At 40.6% G+C, this 21,779-nt stretch overlaps 1 protein-coding gene across 5 annotated transcripts in view; it reads right to left on the minus strand.

Moving 5' to 3' along the window:
• The window catches only part of ITPR1 (inositol 1,4,5-trisphosphate receptor type 1), a 330,213-nt gene that overhangs the window by 191,567 nt on the left and 116,867 nt on the right, over positions 1–21,779 (minus strand). For all 5 annotated transcript variants that reach the window (XM_039240300.1, XM_039240303.1, XM_039240301.1 and 2 more), the window contains 6 exons: positions 19,127–19,242; positions 9,220–9,306; positions 6,794–6,952; positions 4,850–4,948; positions 3,063–3,146; positions 2,821–2,967 (listed from right to left, as the gene is read on the minus strand). In XM_039240300.1, coding sequence (XP_039096231.1) covers positions 2,821–2,967; positions 3,063–3,146; positions 4,850–4,948; positions 6,794–6,952; positions 9,220–9,306; positions 19,127–19,242 — 692 coding nt within the window. The remainder of the gene's footprint in view (positions 1–2,820; positions 2,968–3,062; positions 3,147–4,849; positions 4,949–6,793; positions 6,953–9,219; positions 9,307–19,126; positions 19,243–21,779) is intronic.

A 21,779-nucleotide genomic window follows, 5' to 3' on the forward strand; every position in this document is an offset into this window, starting at 1 on the left:
ATGGAAAAACTAATTTGACAATAAACTATTTGTAAAAAAAAAAAAAAAAAAAAAATAAATGATAAAAAAAAAAAAAAAATAAGCCTCCGAGGCATCGAACTGATTCACAAGTAACTTTACTGTCTGACAGAACAAAACTCAAAGTCCTTTTTCTTTTTTTAAAGGAAAGTTTTTTTTAAAAATGTGTATTTATTTTTGAGAGAGAGAGAGAGAGAGAACGCACAAGCAGGGGTGGGGCAGAGAGAGAAGAAGACACAGAATCCGAAGCAGGCTCCAGATGTCAGCACAGAGTCGATGCGGTGCTTAAATTCACAGACCAGAGATCATGACCTCAACCAAAGTCGGATACCAAACCGACTGAGGCACCCAGGTGCCCCCAAATTCACAACTCCTTGCAGGAATGCAACAGGATGCAGACATTCCACAAAGTGGAGTGCACTGTCCTTCTCCCTCTCTCTCAATATTTTTTTTTGGCTCTAGTATCCAAATAACATATGAAAAGTACTTCAAAATAAACTGTTTTGAACATATAAAACTCGGTGCTGAGTACAATGGTGACATCAGTGATCAATGCCAAAGGTCTAACTCAAAAGGAGTTTATAACCTAGTAGGATTGAAAGTGTCTCTGTGTAGACACTAACTAAACTACAAACAAGTGCTTTGGGTATGGAGAGAAGATGACAAAGAAGAAAAAAAGGAGGAGGTAGGAACTGAAAACTTCATGCAGGTTCCTTTCATCATGAAAACTGCACAAATTTTTCTATAAAACAGGTAAGATAAACCAGAGTATTACAACATCCACATTAAAGGAGAGGTTAAGACAATTCTTTAAACGGGCAAAATATTAGAACAGACACTTCACTGAAAACAATACATTGATGGAAAATAAACACATGAAAAAATGCTCAATATCATCAGCCATCAGGGAAATGTAGATTAAAAGCATTAAGAGGGGCACATGGGTGGCTCAGTTGGTTAAGTGTCTGACTCTTGATTTGGGCTCAGGTCATGATCTCGCAGTTTGTGAGGCTGAGCCCCATATCAGGCTCCGCACTGAGCATGGAGCCTGCTTGGGATTCCCTCTCTCTCCTTTGCCCCTCCCCAACTGTCTCTGTAATAAACGTTTAAAAAAAGAAAAAAGCACTACAAAACTTCACCACACACCTATTAAATGGCTGCATCAAGAAGACTGACCATGCCAAGTGATGGTGACGACGTGGAAGAATTGAAACTCTCATATTCCGCGAGTAGGAATATAAAATGGTACGAGCACTTTGGAAAACAGTTTGGTAGTTTTTTAAACATGCATCCACCATATAATCCAGCTATTCCATTACTAAACATTTAGCAAAGAGAAATGAAAGCTCATGACCATAAAGAGACTTGTACACATTTATAATGCCCACAGAAGCTTTAGCTGTAAAGCCACCAGTTGGATCAACTCAAACGTGCATGAACAGATGAACACATTGTGGGATACCTTATGGTGAAACACTACTCACCAACAGAAAGGAACGAACTATTGACACATGCAACAACATGAATCTCAAAATAATTATGTGGAGTGCAAAAACAAGACCAAAAATAGATTATATACAGTCAGATTCCATTTATATGAAGTTGAAGAACAGACAATACCTAACTATGGAGATGGAAATCAAATCACTGGTTATTTTTCTAGGAAAAAAAAAAAAAGACAGTTCTGAAAAAGAGGTTCAAGGGAGTGTTCTAGGCACTGCTAGTTTTCTACTTCCTGACCTGGGTGCTAGTTATACAACTGTAAGTGTATGTAAAAATTCATCAAGTTGTGTACTTTTGACTTAGATGCTTTATGTCTGCTGTATCTCAATAAAACCATAAAACAGTTGAAGGGAGGAAAAAGGGAGGGGGCAAGACAAGACAGACACATGTACCCCAACGGCTGCAGTCAAGCAGACAGGAGGACTTTGGGGGAGGGGCCATGTCCCTGCAAGTCAGGCCCTAGTCACCTCTGTCATCAAGCACTCATGCCACTGTCTTTGGGGTTCATCTCACCTCATCTCTCTCCACTTCCTCTCAATAAATAACACGCTGTGAGCACAATCCTCTATCTCCTTAAGTAGCACACTGATTACATTACTCCCCTTCTCAAAACTACTCTCCAAGCTCCTCCCCTGCTTATGACTTAAATCCCAGCTTCTCACAGCCTGGGTACATGCCCTTCAGCCTCTGGTCTCCAAGACCAGTTTCTGTTTCATTTCCCTGCCTATCCTCTGCTCCCTACCGAAATGGGATGCGGAGTCTGATCTCAATGCTGTCTCACATTCCCGATTCTGCACCACCGTCTGACATGAAGTGACCTACACTCTGTGCATCTTTACCTCTGGAAATACACATCACCTTCTAAGTACCAGCGCAGACATTACCTCCCTCACCCAACTTGAACTCCTCCCTCCTTGATCTCGATCTCCAGAGCACAGGGAACGTGCCTCTCCCCACTTCGCCATCCAGTGAACTGGATGCCTTTCTATCCTGTCACCGACAGGAGACACCTCTGTATCATGCTGAGTAGGCACTCAATGACATATTGTTGTGAAAGACAAATGAGCAAGGGAAAGACGACATGGAAGGAAAAGATGATTAGACAGCTAAGAGAAAGAAAGTTCCAGTTGCCAGCTTGCTTCCAAAGTAGACATCTTTTTCCTCCATCCGCACATCCAGCATCCCTCGGATATGACATGACGTGTTTATCCGTTATCCTGACCCATTTGTGTCAAGAGGTGGGCTTAGTACCCCACGACCCATGAGTTCTCGCTCTCCCTCTCTGGCCCCACCTCTTACCTCCACCTCCCACAGGGCTTTGGAACTCGTGGCAGATGTGGCCGACTGCCGGCCAGTAGTTCTCAGGAAGACATGCTGCTTCTTCCTGTGCTCATCACAGGTGAGGAACTTCTCCTGCTCCGCATGGAACAGCCTGACCACATCACCCTAAAAGTCAAGAAGCGAAACCAATTTTAAAAGAGAACTTAGCTGCTGCCCCATTGAGAGCCAAATGCTGGCAGCCCATAAAGTATCTGACTCACCCCCTTCAGTATGTCATCTTTGTTATCACTCCATTTCATGAAAAGGACTATTTTCCAGCTTGTATTGCAGTTGACAGAATTGACCTGGAAAACAAATGACAGCTATTTTTCTTTACATGTCCTTTACAAAAACTGTGTCTTCCAGCCCAAAAGGCCGGGCTATGTTTCTGCCCAAAAGCCCTAATGTTAAGATCACAGGAACTGCAAATTCAACTGGCCTATCAGATTGTTTGGTAATTAATGGTGCATTTGCACCAACCACCACGTATGCTTGAAATGACTCCAGGAACAGTATGAAGGTTCCTCAAAAAAATAAAAATAGAACTACCCAATGACCCAGCAATAGCACTACTAGGAATTTATCCAAAGGATGCAGAAGTGCTAATGCATAGGGGCACGTGTACTCCAATGTTAATAGCAGCACTTTCAACAATAGCCAAACTATGGAAAGAGCCTAAACGTCCATCAACTGATGAATGGATCAAGAAGATGTGATTTATATATACAATGGAATACTACTTGGCAATGAGAAAGAATGAAATCCTGCCATTTGCAACAACATGGACGGAAATGGAAGGTATTATGCTAAGTGAAATATGTCAGTCAGAGAAAGACAGATATCATATGTTTTCACTCATGTGGACCTTGAGAAACTTAACAGAAGACCATGGGGGAAGGGTAGGGGGAAAAAAAAGTTAGAGAGGGAGGGAGACAAACCCTAAGAGACTCTTAAATACTGAGAACAAACTAAGGGTTGATGGGGGTGGGGCCGGGAGGGGGGAAAATGGGTGATGGGCATTGAAGGGGGCACTGTTGGGATGGGCACTGGGTGTTGTATGTAAGCGGTGAACCAAAACCAAGAGCACACTTTCTTTACACACTGTATGTTAGTCAATTTGACAAAAAATTACATTAAATTAAAAAAAAAAAAGAAATGACTCCAGGAACCTCGCTTCCTGACCTTCTCCAAGTCTCTTATACTGTAGCCAAACAGTGAAAGCTCAATAAAAACAAGTACTAATAAAAGGTATAAAGGTAAGAAGCGTCCAGTGAATACACTCTGCAATGTGAATGATCATCACTAACAGCAGCAGCCACTGCCTGAACACAGACTAAGTGCCAGACACTAGGCTACCATCATGCCCATTTCAGAGATGGGAAAACTAACGCACAGGGAGGTAAGGGAAATGTACAGTAACTAACCTACAGACATGGAGCTAAGGAATGGCAGAAGTGGGATTTTAATCCACATCTACTGGACTCCAGAGCTGGTGTTTTCAACCATCAGACAAGTATTTATGTCACAATCAAGTCGCTGTCCTTTTGTCCTATAATTGCCAATTTGAGACCAAGGAGATGTACACCCAAAAGCCACATATCACTCTTGCAAGGTTGCTGATGGCCTGTACTATATCCATCTTTATCATCAGCCAAAGGCAGGCTCTTAAGGGAGACAAATTGGAAAAAGATACCCTTGTGGCCAGAAAAATTTGGTACCAGGGGCCCTTTTCTGGCTTAACAAATTAGATACCAATATCCCAGTGATATAAAGGCTTAGAACGCTGCGCCCCAGGGTAATTACCAGCCCCCATCCACCACCCAGTGCCTGGGTGTGCATAACCGCATGTGACAGCCTTGATTCTGGGCCTTTGTTACTTACCTGCAGAAGAGGTATGCTGCCCCAAACCACTAAAGAGGTCATTTTCAGCATGCACATGTGCTGGCCCCAGGAAGGCCTGCTCCTACAGCATATGCCTGCCCACAAGCCATAATGGGGTACCCCTTACCTCGTTGCAGCCTGGGTTATCCACCAGCTGATGGCTGCTGGCATGAAGGGGCTGGCCAGCATTGACGGGGTTCAGTACAACTTTGTCACCTATAACCACCTGGAAAGGAAAAGACCAACAGAGCTTTTCACCAAACAGATCAGAAGTGGTGGAGGATAGTTGACAGTCCTTAGTCTGACCCTTAAACGTGGTACATCCTAAGCCAGCAGAGCCGACGCCTTCGTATACGGGCCAGGCAGGGAAGTCCAACAGCACCTGTCTAGTCCCTGGAGAAATGCTAAGACCAGCGTGGGACCCCACTGCCAGCTGTCAATATCCCCCTCTTCCTATGCTAACAGATACATGTAAATAAGCTCCAACTAATACTGGGAGTAGAAGCAGAATAGTGTCTGAAGGAAGTCTATCTTTGAAAGAAAAAAGCCCTAATTTTATAGATCTAAAGCAATGACTTTCATACTTTTTTGGGTACAAATCACATTAAGAAATACATCTCTATTATAATCCAGTCATACCTATTTATGTGCACATATGTGGGTGTGTGTGTGTACATATATAGATATACATATCTATATTTATCTGAAACAGAAGTTACCTCCCTAAAGCAATACTTACCTCATTATGTTTAGGACAGCCTGATACTATCTATTCTATTCCACTTTCTAAAATGAGTGTCACAAGCCACTAAATTGATCTCATGACCCAAGAATGGATCAACACTTGTTCTCTGTAAATTACTATCCTACAAAGGATAACCAACTGCTCAACAAAGGCACGGCTAAACAGGTACATTTAAAGGACAAGAAAGCTAAGGACTTGCTGAAATTCGGGACAAGCATATTTATCTTTTATTAGGAGGGTAGAAGGTAGGAGAACAGAAATGATGGTTTCCAAGAGGTAAAACTCATCTCTTTTCAGTTTGATACATTTGGGGGGTATATACAATTAAATTTTCCCTAACTCCAAATATATATAAGGAACTCAAAAAAAGCCAAAGCTTTTGGTGTAAACTAAGCTTTACTGGACTTGTTCTTCTATTCTCAGTTGAGGATTAATATTGACTGTAACTGGGAAGGAATGGGCTGCTTTTACATGCTTCTGGTATGATGCATATAATTTAATACACACACCAATATATAAACTAACACACAGGTTGCCCAAAGCTTGTAAACTTAAATGGCAATATTGAAAATGGCAGTCTAGTTTTAGATTAAGGCTAAGTGAGCATTTTGATGATATTTCAAGCTGTTTAAGGGCAGCCTGTTTTGGTAAACAATTACTATTTCAGAATCTTTAACAAGGTCAGAAATGCAGCTTGATGGCACTGAAACTTATTCATTATCAAGTCCAGGCCCACATAATGACGTACTAATGTAGCTGACAAGCAGCAGAACTGTTCTAAGTCGCATGAAGAAGTATTTCAGTGGCTTTACATCCTAATGATCTCTCAGGAGAGGAGCCAGTTCAGGACCCACTGCAGTCACTGAAATGGGATGGAGAGCCTACAGGCTTATCAACAAAGGAACAAGTGAAGATAATCCTAAAATCCATTCTCGTTCCCTGCTGTATCTCCTTATTTTCAATCCTCCTTCTTTACTAACTTTATTTCCAAAACAGAGAGGTATTTCTATTCCACTACCAATCTATAATGACAGGGACACTGCCAAGGACATTAATATATGAAAGCTGTTTTTGTGGAGTTACTGAAGCAATGGGCTACTCATGTAATTTTTTTTCAGAAACTCAGTAGGAAAAACACAGCTACTGTATTTAGGTCACACTTCTCTCCAAATTTCCCTGTTTCCCCAAACACTGGTTTCCATAGTGATTCCCTTCTCTTCATACAGGATAAGTCTCTGGTTCCAACTATAAAACTCTCCTAGTTGACTTTTATATACAGTGATGGTTGGAGGCATGGCACGGGCAATCCCCAGACTTGGCACTTACACTGTCTCCGATGGATCGCAGCTTGTAGAATGGCTGAATATAAAACCAGGACCCTTCATTTCCAGCCTCGTCCAAAGTCACTCTCATGGCATTCTTCTCCAGCAGTGCTGGAAGCCTCTTATTCACAGTTAGGTATTTATTACTTTTCAAATGCAGGAGCTGAAAACCCACCGAGAAAATAAGGTGAGTGCCAGCAAGTCTGAATCTCTATGATTTCTCCCTCAGTCACATAAATATGTATCAAACATTCCTTCCACCCTTGAGCTAACTGTGAAGGTATGGAGTCATAAAACTGCCTAAGGCAGAGAATAATTAGAAAATAAAAAAGAGCAAAGGGAGAAGAAGTAGAAGGAAGAAGAAATATTTTATTTATACCTCTCAACACGGCCCTGGACAAGATGGATGTTGCTCAGGTCAAGTGCACCAGCAGCAAGGAACACCACTGTGCCATCTGTTAACATCTAATTCCAGGTAAAAGAGCTGAGGAACTGCAATCTGAGTATCCCTGACCTTAATGTGGAGCTATGGAAAAGCATCTTTGAGCACAAGAAATAGTTTAAGGGATGACCCTGTAAGGGAGAGTTATTCCATGTGGAGGAACATGGCTGCTATCAATTTCCACCGTGAGTTGCTAGGCATTTTATTCTTAATTCTTAGAAGAAACAAAGATCTAGACGGGAAACAACTTGTCTCAGAGTAGGTCTACATCAGGAAGCATTGATTCATGCTTCCCGACTTAACAGGCTATAAGAGAAAAGGAAGGATGAATCAAAGACTGCCCAAATCCTGGAAAAATATGAAGACTGGTATGGAACTTTATTGCCAACTGCCAATATCCCTTTTTCATAGGCCAACAGATAGTTTCTAGAATATGCCTGGAAAGTCTACAATCTTCTTTCAGTGTTATTGGGGTAAAGGAGTAATTTGTCTGACTTGTGAGCCCCTGACATCCCCTGGCCATGATATACAGGGGAAGACAATGTCCTCTTTACATCTTCATTGTTACACTGGTGAGTGGCCCCTGATCTTCCATACACCTGTCCAGGTGCTGAACTCACTTGGTTTATAATAAACTGACATTACCTAGAGATGGATCCCAAGATCCAGGCTTTGAAAAAGTAATAATAAATAACATTAGCTAAAATGTATTCAGAGCTTACTTTGGACTCTCAATGATTCTAGAAAACAAATACCATTATTATTCCCATTTTGCTGGTAAGCAAACTGAGACACAGCAACATCTCTTGCCCAAAATCTCACAGTCACTAAGTCACAAAATATGAATTGGAATGCACTTAAGGGCTTACATTCTTAGTCCCTGTGCCCATCTGTCATCTTTAGTTTAAGCCATATTCTCTCATCTCACCCTATCAAGGAGTCTTTGCTCTGACTTTGAAGGCACTGGCCTGGCCCAGTGATAAAGCAGATACTGAACTCTGGGCCCACCTGGCCACTTGTGTTCTTTCTCAGTTGGACAGAATTTGAAAGGGAGGCAGAGTGTGACTGGAAAGATTTGAAAGCCACTTTACTATTCCAGAAGGCCAAATAATAATAACCCACTTAAACATAAAAGTTTACTGTTACCCATGTGGCAATTCTAGTTTTCCCATGCTCTAGATTATCACTGCTTTCTATCTAATAGAAATAACAATGGGAAAGAATATCTTTGTAACCAGTAAGGTTTAAATGATAAGTAAAATCTTACAGAGAGGGAAATAATGAAGCAAGATAACCACATGGGTCAGGTTCTCAAAAGTTGGTACTGATTACCCTTTGTCAAAACAAGCTGGCAACTAGATAAACAAACAAACAAACAAAAAGGCTACATTTGGCCCTGGATGTTCTTACACTGTTTTCTGCAAGGATAGACCCAGAAAGATTTTCTTAGCAAACCCCACAGTAGCTATTTCCTAGATTGTGTTTTATCCCACACCAACTCTAAAGACACAAGGAATAAACAAAAAAAACCTTACAACCCGTGAGACAAGACATGAGATCTATCACCAAATATTCTATCTGAAGGCCCAGAATTGCTCATATTACCCCTAAGATGAGCTCTTGAACCAACAGATAAAAGTTACAGGGAATCCAATTTTCACCAATAGGAAGAACTTTCAAGGAAGGCATGTGAAACAGAAGTGCAGCAGCTAGGCTGATTTCCAGGTAAGCAAGTTCCTACTTAAAACATCTACACAGAATTTAAATCACCAACTACGGGGCAGAGAGGTGGGTTCCCACACTGGCAGAAAGCCAATTCAAAAGCCCAAGAGACCAATCCATAGAAGAAGAAACACTAGACCTTCTGCAGCAGACAGGCTGTCTCCATGGAGTGAGGCTGGAATGTTGTTCAAACCCGATTTCATGTGCTTGTTTTTTCAGTTTTGTTCTTTGTAATGCTCCAGAGGAGAGGAGTGGCCATGACCTACCTGGATCACGTTGCCATACTGGATTATGGTCCCCAGCAATTTCCTGTTTTCTGTCTCATTCTGCTTCTTTTCCAAGTCTGCAGCATGCTGTACATGGAGAAGGAAGACTGGTCACAAAGAGCAAACGATGGCTTGTATTTCTCCTCAGTGATACAAAACCAATGTCACTGGTTTATACGAGAACCCCCAAAATAAGCCAATACTGTACGGAGCTATGCCCTGAGGCTAAGCAAAATGACCAAGGGGTTCAAGAAGCCAACCCCTTCTGCCCTTGTTTTGTTGGCCTTTTTTGCTTTTTTAAAAGATATTTTTTTTCTTTCAGGCATTCATAGACATCTGCTTAGGTTAAGACTATGTCAAAAGTTTATGTATTTTTGAAAAAAACAGAGTGGGGGTGGGAGAGAATTTACATAGCCTTTTTATGATCTGTAAAAATCCTCTTTTAAGGTTTTGGAGAAAAATAAAACTGAATTTCAATGCTGATTTGGGTTGACTTCTGGTTTTGTGTCCTGGAGTGAGTTATTTAATACTCATGAGCCTCAGTTTCTACTCTCATAAAGTGAGGATAAAAAGAGCACCTACACCTCAGAGGAATCACGTACCATAATGTCAGGTCATTGCAGCATTTACTGAGTTATTATTGTTAGACATTATTATAATTTATTTAATTTTCATAGTAGTTCCCTGAAGAATTATCCTCATTTAAAAACTGTTTTTAATGTTTCATTTTTGAGAGAGTGCAAGCGGGGAGGGACAGAGAGAGGGGGACAAAGGATCTGAAGCAGGCTCTGCAATGACAGCAGTGACCCTGATGTGGGGCTTGAACACACGAAACATGAGATCATGACCTGAGCCGAGGTCAGATGCTCAACCGACTGAGCCACCCTGGGGCCCCATCATCATCCCCATTTTAAAGAAGAGAAAACAGGCTCCAAGATTAAAAGGTTTTTTTCGACGTTGCACAGTTAGCTGGATAATGGGTACAAAAGGGGTCTGTTATACTATTTACTTCTGCGTACACTTGAAGTTTTGGTTAATAATGTCTGATTTTAAAAATCACACATCTGGGGCACCTGGGTGGCTCAGTTGGTTAAGCTTATTACGGCTCTTGGTTTCAGCTCAGGTCACGATCTCAGGGTTTGCAGAGTTCGGGCACTGTATGGGGCTCTCTGCTGGCAGCGTAGAACCTGCTTGGGATTCTCTCTCTCTGCCCCTCCTCCACTCAACTGTCTGTCTCTTGCAAAATAAATAAACAAAATTTTAAAAAATAAACCACACATCTATATTGCAGTGTGAGCCCACACATGTACACACACACACTGGAGTATTCCTTAGCCATTACAAAGAATGAGATCCTGCCACTCCTGGCAACATAGATAAACCTAGAGAGTATTATGCTAAGTGAAATGAGTCAAAGACAAATACCATGTGATTTCACTTATACATGGAATCTAAAAACAAATGACCAAAAAAAAAAAGCAGAAACAGACCCATCAATAAGGACAACAAACTGGTAGATGCCAGAGGGGAGAGGGTGGGGGTGGACAAAGTGAGTAAAGGGGACTGGGAGCCAGAGGCCTCCAGTGATGGAATGAGTAAGTCACAGCACAGGGAAATAATCAATGATATTGTAATTGTACAGTATGGTGACAGATGGGAGCGACACTTAAGGTGGGCATGACATATGGACTTGTCAAAGCATGATGTTGTACACCTCAAGTAATGTAACCCACATCTGGGTTAACTTCAAATCTGCAGTTACAAATGGATCTGGGAGATATTACTAGTCCAAATTTAGTATACTAGGGCACAAGGTAGAGCTGAAAGGAGGGTTCCAGGATAGTCTGCCAGGGCCATCAACATCAACAGTCTTTTTTTTTCCCATCTATTTGTAAAACTCAGAAAGCACCGTTATCATATAATCATGCTGAAGGGGAACTAGTTTTGTCCTAGGCAGTAAACAAACTGTTGATTGCAGCCTTTCCCCCCAAACCTAGGGTAAAACAAGGAAGAAATTCAGTATCTGATGAATAATAAAACCGTGGTGACCAGCTGTATATTTCAGGATCCTTTCCATTATTCTCTTCCTGGAGTTTCCCTTTCCTTGAGGCCAGACACTAGCAAATGCCAATGAGTTAATGGGTGTCTTTCTCAAGGAATAGTCTGCATTTTCACAGCACCCTTCTGGGCTTGGTCTTAGCTCCACACACACTACCTTTATCATCTTGGCCAAGTTACTTAATCTCATCAAGTCAAACTCAGCATTCTTATTCACAAAATGGGGACAAACACAAGCCTTTCTGGGCAGCTGTGAGGCTTAGAGAAAATAAATTCAGTAAATTCTAACCATCATCATTACACATAAGTTTCTAAAATTAAGAAATGTTCTAATGATGAGAATTTCAACTGGTGAACTAAGTTGGCTGGGTGAAGGACCTCTCCATTTCCTTTAAATTCAGCGTCTGTTCTACCTCTACCTTGAATGTAGATATTTTTAGGAAAGTATGTCTTTTGACAAAAATAAGCTGCATAAAGCAATCTTAAACCAAAATGAAACCACACTGCAGGAGAGAATGATCTGCTTATATCACTGTAGATCACTTTAAGTTTCTCACATGTGTCTCAACTTGTAAAACAATGGTCTATTCAGAGGCTTCCTACCCTCCCTCTCTTTTCTAGAATTAGTTACCAGCTTGCTCTTCTCAGTTACACAACGATAAAATCCACTGGGTTCAAGACACATCCAGAAATAATACCCGAGTAGATGACATGGTAATCCTAGGCATCCAAATTGCTTCAGCACCATTCTCAGCTCTCTCTTCCCCTCCATCCACATCCTCCCTTCATTTCCCCCCACGTTCTATTCTGCCTAGTCTCAGGCCTGTGCTACACCCTTCCAGAGACCTCTATAGTATCCGCAGGTTCAGCAGGTAGTTTCCCAAACATGACACTGGACTGAATCCACCTGGAAGGAAGGTTTATATATATATATATTTTTTTTTTTTTTTTAACATTTTTATTTATTTCTAGGAGAGAGAGAGAGAGAGCGTGAGCAGGGGAGGGTCAGAGAGAGAGGGAGATACAGACTCTGAAATAGGCTCCAGGCTCTGAGCTGGCAGTCAGCACAGAGCCCGATGTGGGGCTCGAACCCACAAACCGCGAGATCATGACCTAAGCAAAAGTCGGACGCCTAACCAACTAAGCCACCCAGGCGCCCCGGAAGGCTTATATTTCTTACAAAGGCATTTGTTCTTTCTGCTAAGTTGTTGTCTCAGCTAATATGGACAAGAGATTCAAGAAAACAATGTCAAAGTGGGAAAAATCAATACCTTCAGCAAAATAAAATTTAACATTTTTCAACAAACATCGTTTTTGTCTACTCAAAACCCCACAGTAAGTTTTCATCTTTAGTAAATCACAAACCCGTGTTTCTTGGACTTAAATTATATAAAGATTACTGTTTAGGAGAGAAAACCCTCAGGGATGTTCCCCTTACTCTCAATTTCCGGTAGCCTCAGTTTAAGTAGCACTAATCTAAAATATTAAGTCCTACCTACGCCTAGATGGAGTACAAAAGTGGTAACTCAGGGTTTGCTGGCACATCTAAAAAGCAGCCTCAAGTTAGTCATCAAGAAGGCATTTTTCCATATTAAAAACTAATTAAATACCACCAGCTTCACAGACTCAAGGGCATTTGTCTAAAAATACATAAAAGGTAAAATTAGAAAATATTGGAGAATAAATACCTAATAACCTCACTCAAAATACCCAAAGTCACATGTGCAATTGTGTTTAGAAGGTTTAATGATAACCAAGTCTCGGTAACTACTGAATGAACCAATGCATCAGCCTTATGGACCATTCGAAGAATTCACTTTTCCTAGAAGTGCTTTTCGTCCCATTTATATCATGTTTTGCTAAATATATAAAATACCAAATGTATTCATCTGAGTTCACACATCAGTCCTTAGCTAACTCCTTCCACAAAGCCAAATTCGAGTTTTAGACAAAAATATCCTTTGTGATTTTTAGGTTCAACAGGTGAGGCACAGATTGCTACAAAGAGAGTAAGGTACTAACTACACCTGGGCCCACTCATCAAGGTTGTTTCACCCTTGCCCAGAATGAGATTTTGTCTGTTAAACCCTTCAGGTATACTCTAAGGAAGGCCCACACTTTAAGATGATCAACTAATAAATCTGTCTAAAGGATAACCAACAATGTCTCTCAGAAAGTTTTTCAATGGGCACAATTTTCATTTAGCAACTCCATTTCCAGCAATCTCTCCTTAAAAGATAATCTTGCACATATACAAGTCTACAACAACTAGTTTCGATACTGTAAAAACTGCCAGGATTCTGAATACAACCCACCCCACAAGGATTGGCTATCTGAAATTAAAGTACCGGCATACAATGGAGGAGCCAGTAGCCATTAAAATGAAGGTAAAAAGATTCTTACTTATTCATAACATAGTAAGTGAATAAAATGAAGTTAAAGGAGGAGAAGACAGGATGTTCCCATTGATACTTCCAAATGTAGAAATACAGGAATATAATAAGGGGTGAGATGGGGAGGGGGAACACACCAACTATAAACCAACATTACAGCTGAGGAGTAAGATTTGGGGATTACATTATTTTTTACCTTTATCTTACTCATGTATATATTAGAATTCTTTTTCTTTAATACTCATATATGTTATGTCTTCAAAAACTTCATCATAGTTCTGTGACAAATAGCCTGGATTTTTTAAAAAGCCATCTTAAATGTGTTACCTTCAATGTTTAAAACCTAATAATTTAAATACCTGTTGCTCCTTTCTCTTACGCACGGGGCTGAGGACTGTTTTGTCCTGAGGAAGAAATCACACTTAATGCTACGGTCTCTAGCACCATGGTTCACCATGGATACTACCATGCTTCCTAAGCAACATCAAGGTCACCCCTATCAGAGCCACCTGTTATTTTATTTCAGAAACAGACAAACCATTTTTCAATTACTACAGAAAGGTCACTGGAACAGTGGGGAGAATTTATTTAAGGTCAACAAGCCCTGAATTGTGTAATATGATATGGAATTAAGGCTTCAGAAAACAAGCAATACAATACTCAGGCTTCTAAAGACAACAGAACCCTCACTCCTTGGGTTCTTCCCAGCTAGTCAAAGCTATGACTTAATGTAATTGACTGTTTCTCAGAACCCAAACAATGTCGGTCAAAACACTGTCAGCGAACAGCAGTCAAGGCCTGGAGAACACATTACATGATGTGCAGGTAGAAGAAGCTCATTTTGCCAAGAGACTTTTGAGAAATCAGGACCAGAAGAGTTAGAATCTAGTTAGTGCTGCAGAGGGAATGAACACACAGTAACCAGCCACTAGATGTCATTCTCCTTCAGAATGCTGTTTCTATGTTGCTTATCCTAGTCAAAGGGAAGTCAAGTGGTCTAGACAACTAATTCCTTAAATGGCATTAATTTAAAATAATCTGACCTTTGATTGGGGTGCTGCATAGTAGATGACAAAAATAAAAATGAAAACCCACTGGAGACCAGCTATCAACCCCCAAAGGCAAGTGGCTGCCCAAAATACAACGTTTTAATGACTGCACTAAAACATGTACAACATGACTTCCAGACACTAGAGGGGGGAAAAAGATCCAATAAGAAGTAGGAAATGCACAAAGTAAACACCCACGTCACATCAGGAATCCTAAATCAGGGAAAAGTAATGGTTTCCTTTTAAAAAGTACTTTATGTATTTTTCTTAAATGTTTGTTTATTTTTGAGAGAGAGAGAGTCCGTGCAAGCAGGGGAGGGACAGAGAGAGAGGGAGACACAGAATCTGAAGCAGGCTCCAGGCTCTGAGCTGTCAGCACAGAGCCCGACACAGGGCTCGAACCCACAAACCGCAAGATCACGACCTGAGCTGAAGTCGGAGGCTTAACAGACTGAGCCATCCAGGCGCCCCTTAAAAAGTATTTTAAAGAATAAACAGCATGAAATAAATAATTCATTGTCTTTTTTTTTTTTTAAATAAAGAGTTCAGAGTTCTTGATCACCTTTAGGAGTACGTTTTTTCAAATGTGCAGTTTTTTTTTTCACAGTTCAATCATGGGAGGGAGCAATGAAAGGAATTTCCATTGAAAGGAAACATACTACATATCACAGGCTGCAAACAGGTGATTAAAGAACCCCATCCAGCTTGAGACATTATTGCGCTGAATGTGTGCTTTAAACTTAGTTTAAACTAAGCTTTAAACTTAGTTGCTGACATTTTTAAAAAATTGAGATAATAGACATAAAGCATCAATTTTTAGCTTCTCTTGAGAAAGCAGAAGATGTGGCAGCAGCTCTGAGCCCACCTTCCCACGCAGCAACAGCAGGGGAGTCGATCTGCCCCCTCTGGACCCACACGCATGAACACTCCACTTAGCAACCAAGCCCACCAAGTTCCCTTTTTTCCAGTTAGCTTCTTGCATGATGAAGAGGAATCCCAAATTTACAACCCCTGCTGTAAAAAGCATAGGAGAAGGAAGGTTTTGAGATGTCCTAGTAAGGTCTTATTGATCAAAAAGATTTTTGTACCAGAAAAATAAAGGCAGAACTACAGAAGACGTACTTCTTACCAGATAACCCCACAGGTACATGCACTAAATAGCTCATGAGAGATGTGCAAGCTTAAACAAACCCATGAAACTAGATTCCCATAGTCCCAAACGCAGACTTTAGGAGGACCCTGGGTCATCACAATGATTGGGGGAGGTGAGGGGCACTACTGATTTTGAGTGGATGGGAGCTAGGGATGCTGGATGCCCTGAAATGCATGGTACAATCCTGTGTAGGGATAAAGCATCCTTCATCCTGTGCAATGCTATGTCTGGTTGACATTCCCATGGGTTAAAAGGTGGTCTGCAATTTCTGGGTCTAGCCCCTAACTCCACTTTACAGATCAACAAAAAGCACAGTTTCATATGGTTTATTACCATGAATACATTTGCCCAAAATGCAAGTCCTGTTTAATAAGAGGAAGAGTATACTTTACACTCTGTAACACTACCAAGAGCTGATGACCATTTTGGAAAATCACATTTAAAAAAACCATGCTTTTTGGTAGCCAATACTACACACCTACCTGAGTCACCATCTTTGGCTACCTCACGCACAGAGTTTATACAAATAGGTGAGAGCATTTATTTCCTTAAATCCTGTAGAATAATCATGCCTGAGCATTAACTTACTAAAGCACACATTTATAAGATTTATTACTTTTTTGTCATTTCTCCTTTATAATTTTTTTTTAAAAATTGGTAGTTTCAGGGGTGCCTGGGTGGCTCAGTTGGTTAAGGGTCCACCTTTGGTTCAGGTCATGATCTCACAGTCTGTGGGTTCGAGCTCCACACAGGGCTCTATGCTGACAACTCAGAGCCTGGAGCCTGCTTCAGATTCTGTGTTTCCCTCTCTTTCTGCCCCTCTCCTGCCATGCTCTCTCTCTCAAAAATAAACAAACATTTAAAAATTTTTGGTATCTTCAGAGGTTGCATTATTTATGAATGTTATTTCCTGTTCATAGAGTTACATAATATTTTCTCTTAAGGCGGGGCAATCAGTCTGTTGAGGTTAAGAATGTCTGCCCTAAAACCATGAAAATAATGATGCAATTCCTGAAGTATTCAAAACAATCTCTTTGTATCTATTCTTTCTTCTTCTCTAACCCCTGACTCCCACAGATGCTTCACACTAAGACTCATCACTTCTTCCTTCAGGAAGCCCTCCTTGACTACCATATCACCACTGCTGATTCACAAAGATGGATTTGGGTGCCCCTTCTAGATGTTTCCACAACCTCCTGAGTGCTTTTAGGTTCACCCCGTAATAGTCTTGTCACCACCTCTTTACTCTTGATTAGCTATTGAGCTCCCAAAGGGTTCAGATATTGTCAGTTTCATCACCATCACCTAGCACAGTGCTCATTTATCCAGCAAGTATTTCTTGAGCACCTACTATGTACATGTACCAGACACTATTCTAGGCACTAAGGATACAGTGATGACCAAGCCAGCCATTGTTCCTCACCTTGTGGAGCTGTCATTCTAATGAGTGAGAGAGGAAAGCACTAACTATAAGTGCATATCATCAGTGCTGAGAAAAATCTAAAGAGAGGAAAGCGCAGGGCATTGCTTAGATAAGGAGGTGAGAAGAGACCTCACTGAGATAACACTTATACACAGATATGAAGGAGACAAGGGTCTTAACTCAGAAAGAGTCAGGAGAAGAACCTTCTAAACAGAAGAAATAGAAAGCACAGAAGTAGCAAAGCTGTTAAGAGTCTGGTGCTCAGGGCACCTAGGTGGCTCAGTCAGGTGAGCGTCTGACTCTTGATTTTGGCTCAGGTCATGATCTCATGGTTTTGAGTCTGAGCCCTGCATCAGGCTCTGCCCTGACAGAGCAGAGCCTGCTTGAGATTCTCTCTCTCTCAGCCCCTCCCGTGCATGCTCACTCTCTCTCTCTCTCTCTCTCAAAATAAATAAATAAACTTAGAAAAAACCTTTAAGACTCCGTGGTGCTCAAAACAGTGAACTGAAATAAAGTTAGTGGAGCATAATGAGTGTAGCTCAGAAGCCTCAAAGGAGAAAGGATCCAGCAAGTACAAAGTCTAGATTTCATTTTAAATGCAATGGGAGTGACCACCTGTGTGTTCTCACAGTGTACAATAAGCTCACTGAGGCTGAGGATCGGGTCTTTTCATCATACCAAGAGCACCTAAAGCCACCTAACACAGTATCACTGATTAGGTGATCACTGATTAAAGAAGGTCCTCCACATGACCCTTCCCTTACCAGATGCAGCTGGTTGTGACTCTGCCATATATTAGTACAGGAGAGCCAGAATGACAGGTGACCTGTTAAGTTCCATGGTGCTCACAGCTACTCTACGTCTTCAACTGCTATCGCTAAGTCTCAGTCAAGACCTTTTTTTTTTTTATTCTGTTGGTAAATATTTGAGTGCCTACTACATGTTGTAGACACGACGGATACAGCAATGAGCAAATCTGATACAAATCTGTGTCCTCAGGTAGTTTACATACTAGTGGGGGTAGCCAGCCGATAAAATAAATTAGAAAGAACATGATAAATAACACTGAGAAAAATAAAGCAGGAAAAGGAGATAGTGAATGGGCTGCTATTCTAATACTACTACATTTGATATACGTCATGTCCTTCTTCTAAACACCTCCAAGTAGTTCCACGCAAATTAGCCTCACAGAAGAATTAGGTCATCTAGATACTAGACACTACAAAAACTATGTCATCATTTTACAGATGGAGAAACATGCTCAGAGAGGCTCAAAAACTTGCTTATGGTCACACAGCACATTAGCAGTGGAATACACTTCTCTCTCATATGCCAAGATAATAGTCAAGATAAATACAATGATAATAGCTGAAATTTATTAAATACTTATTATATCACAGGCACTGTTCACGTACCTTTTATGTTTCGTTTCATGTAATTCTCACAACAGTCTCCTGGTGTGGATATTATTACCATTTCCATGTTACAAGCAGGGAAGGAAGACACCAAATAGCTAATTAACGTCCCCAAGATCAGCATTTAGCGAGTGATGCAGCCAGGAGTTGCTTCCAGGGCTTACGCTCATAACCAGAACTGTAGCCAGTCATCCGGGAAGCGGAATGGCTAAGCAAAGAGTAACTCGCAAGATACCTCGGGCTGACTATGATCTTCCTCTCCTTAGGGTCAGCTCCCACTTGTCCGTTTAACAAAGGACGTAAGAAAGCCAGTACCCAGACCTGGAGGGGTGCAAGGTTAACCCGTTTCGCTCAGACACAACCCAAGTGGCCACTTCCAAGACCCTCCTCAGGGAGAGGCACCTTGCAGTACATACGTGCAGTTTGTTGAGCAGCACTGCATCGGTTGTGCTGCTGGCCCCTGGCTTGGCGGCCTTCCAGAACTGCTTCTGGGCAGAGTAGCGATTCATAGGACATAGCTTAAAGAGGCAATCTAGAAGAGAAACAAACAAAAACATTTTTGAGGAAGTATGTGCGTTCAACCTATGAAAAAGCTTTGCCCTTTTATTTATATAAGGCATTATAGATTATATGTAAGTATAAATGACAAGTTACAAGGTCCTTTTAGGAAAAAACTCTCTTCTGACCTTCAATCCTCACCACACCATGGTGGCGCCAGATGAGGAAACTGAGGCTTTTAGAAAGTAAGTCAATTCACGTGTCATGGTCACCCAGCCAGTTAGTGGCAGAGCTAGGACTCAGAGTCCAGAGCTCTTCAAGTTCCCCCCCCAGTTATCTCCTTTCCTTCACGACGGACAGACAGAAGGACAGACGTCCTAGTTATATGCAAGAACACAAGCATTTTCTTTTGCAAATACAACTCGCTTCAATCCAAATACATTTTTAAAAAATACTACAGAAGACTTTTTACAGGGACCTCCTAGAGCAGTGGTCTCTTGAACACCACGTTTTAGACAATTCTGGGGAGAACAGAATATCGGAGGTTGTGCTGAGACAGCATGCCCTTGTCCCTCAGCATCAGCGCATCACAATGTGCTGCCATTTAGGTATGCCTGGGCTCCAATGACTTTATATACTGTCTTAGGTAGTACAACTAGCCCGCACAAAACAGACTAGCGGCTTCAAAATATTTCTGCAAAGAAATCTAAACATCGAAGACAATGGTAATGCAAACCCAGCAAATGAGAAGGCGGCACAATCAACCATTCTCATGTTCCTCTTGTGAGCTACTATACACAGAAAATAATGATGATCTAAAAACAAAACCAAAAAAAAAAGCATACAAAAAAACTAACATCACCTAGATAATAAGAATGATTTTAAAAAAACATTTGAAGTATTGTCTCTAATGATTGGTCTTACCCTATAGCACTTCTGTGCCTTACAGTATGATGATCATAACAGGATAATCATGACTGACAGGATACTACACTATGGTTTAATCTTAATCTTTTCATCAATGTCTATTTTCCTGCTTATTTTTATAATGTATACAATATATTAGTATAGTAACATATACATAAAACTTTTATATGTATACATATGCATAGCTTAGGGGGTTATTTGTCAAATTTTTTGATAGGGATATGCCACCAATAAAGCTTAGAAATAATTGCTCTTTAAAAAAAATACTTGCTCTTAAAAACTAACAGTGACACCTATTCCCTGAGAAATTTACATATTGACATACTTACGTTTTGAAATGGTTATTTATAGAGTAACATTAGTTAACTTTGGAATGAAAACCCAGATTTGGAAAAAATATACCCTGAAGCATTTCAGAACAAGCTTCTAAGGAAATTCAACCTACTAACCACACACCTAGTCTCATTTGTTCACTAAAGCAGATTTTCTTAAAGGACCTTGAACAATATTGAGTTATTGTAGTTACCAATAAAAATTCACAAAAATTTTTATTGCAAGTGAACAAAAATTCACTTGCTATCAAGTACACAGACACTAGGACTTTGCTCTAATTCAGACCACCATTTCTTTTAGTTGTGATCAGTGAATTTTTACAAATTACTGCACAAATACATTGTTGAGGGGGAAAAATAAAAGATCATTGAACTATAGAAATAAAAAGTATCTTCCTCTTTTCTATAATCTACTTCATCACGAAATATTCCTACCTAGTCATAAATAGTTATAAGGTATATCCAACCACATCAAGAACATAATCAAAGTAATCATCAATCAAAGTAATCACTGGAATGTATGAAAGATGCCATCTAGATCTTTAGAAAATAAAGAACACCACAGTAACTTATTTAAAAAATAGAGCTGCTGGCCCCACATCTTATGAAAGCCACAGGTCCCTGTCACTATATCAGTGGCCACTTAATGATCATTGAGACAGTATTCCTACCAGTATGACATGTGAACTCCCTATTTACCCCATAAACAATTACAACCGTGAGACTATTGGTCAGCTTTTAAGGTCCTGTCTGTGGCACAAGATAGAGGGTAGACAAAGGGTGGGCTGAGTAAGGGTGACTTCCTTGATAATCACACGACTTAAAAAGGGCATTCAAAACATGTATGCCATTGGTATTAATATCTGACACAGGACTTACTTCATGGACCAAATAGGGTAAACAATTTCAAATTCATCAATAATGAAAGTAAAACGGTCTTTTTCCTCCAACAAACTTCACAGGATAATAGCTAAATGGTATGAATTGCAAACAAAAGAATTTAAGTTGATTCTAGGAATAATCAGGATGGAATCATAATGCCAATGTATTAACATGCAATAGAAAGAACTATTCTACAATGTTCTTGGGACAGCCAAGTCCCAAACCCTTATAACAAGTAAACGAGCCACAAAAGAGGCTCAAAACTTGAGATGACTTTACATTCACCAAGGATAAGAGTATAGAAGTAAGCACTATCAATCCCACCAAAGCCTTGCCATGACTTCCACACCAACTATTTTCCTTGGACAAAACAATGCACTGCATTGGATTAAGCATATTTACAACCAATCAGCTATGTAAACATAAGAGA

This window comes from Hyaena hyaena, unplaced genomic scaffold (genome assembly GCF_003009895.1).
Source record: "Hyaena hyaena isolate Hyena2069 unplaced genomic scaffold, ASM300989v1 scaffold_172, whole genome shotgun sequence".
In the NCBI taxonomy this organism is placed as follows: domain Eukaryota; kingdom Metazoa; phylum Chordata; class Mammalia; order Carnivora; family Hyaenidae; genus Hyaena; species Hyaena hyaena.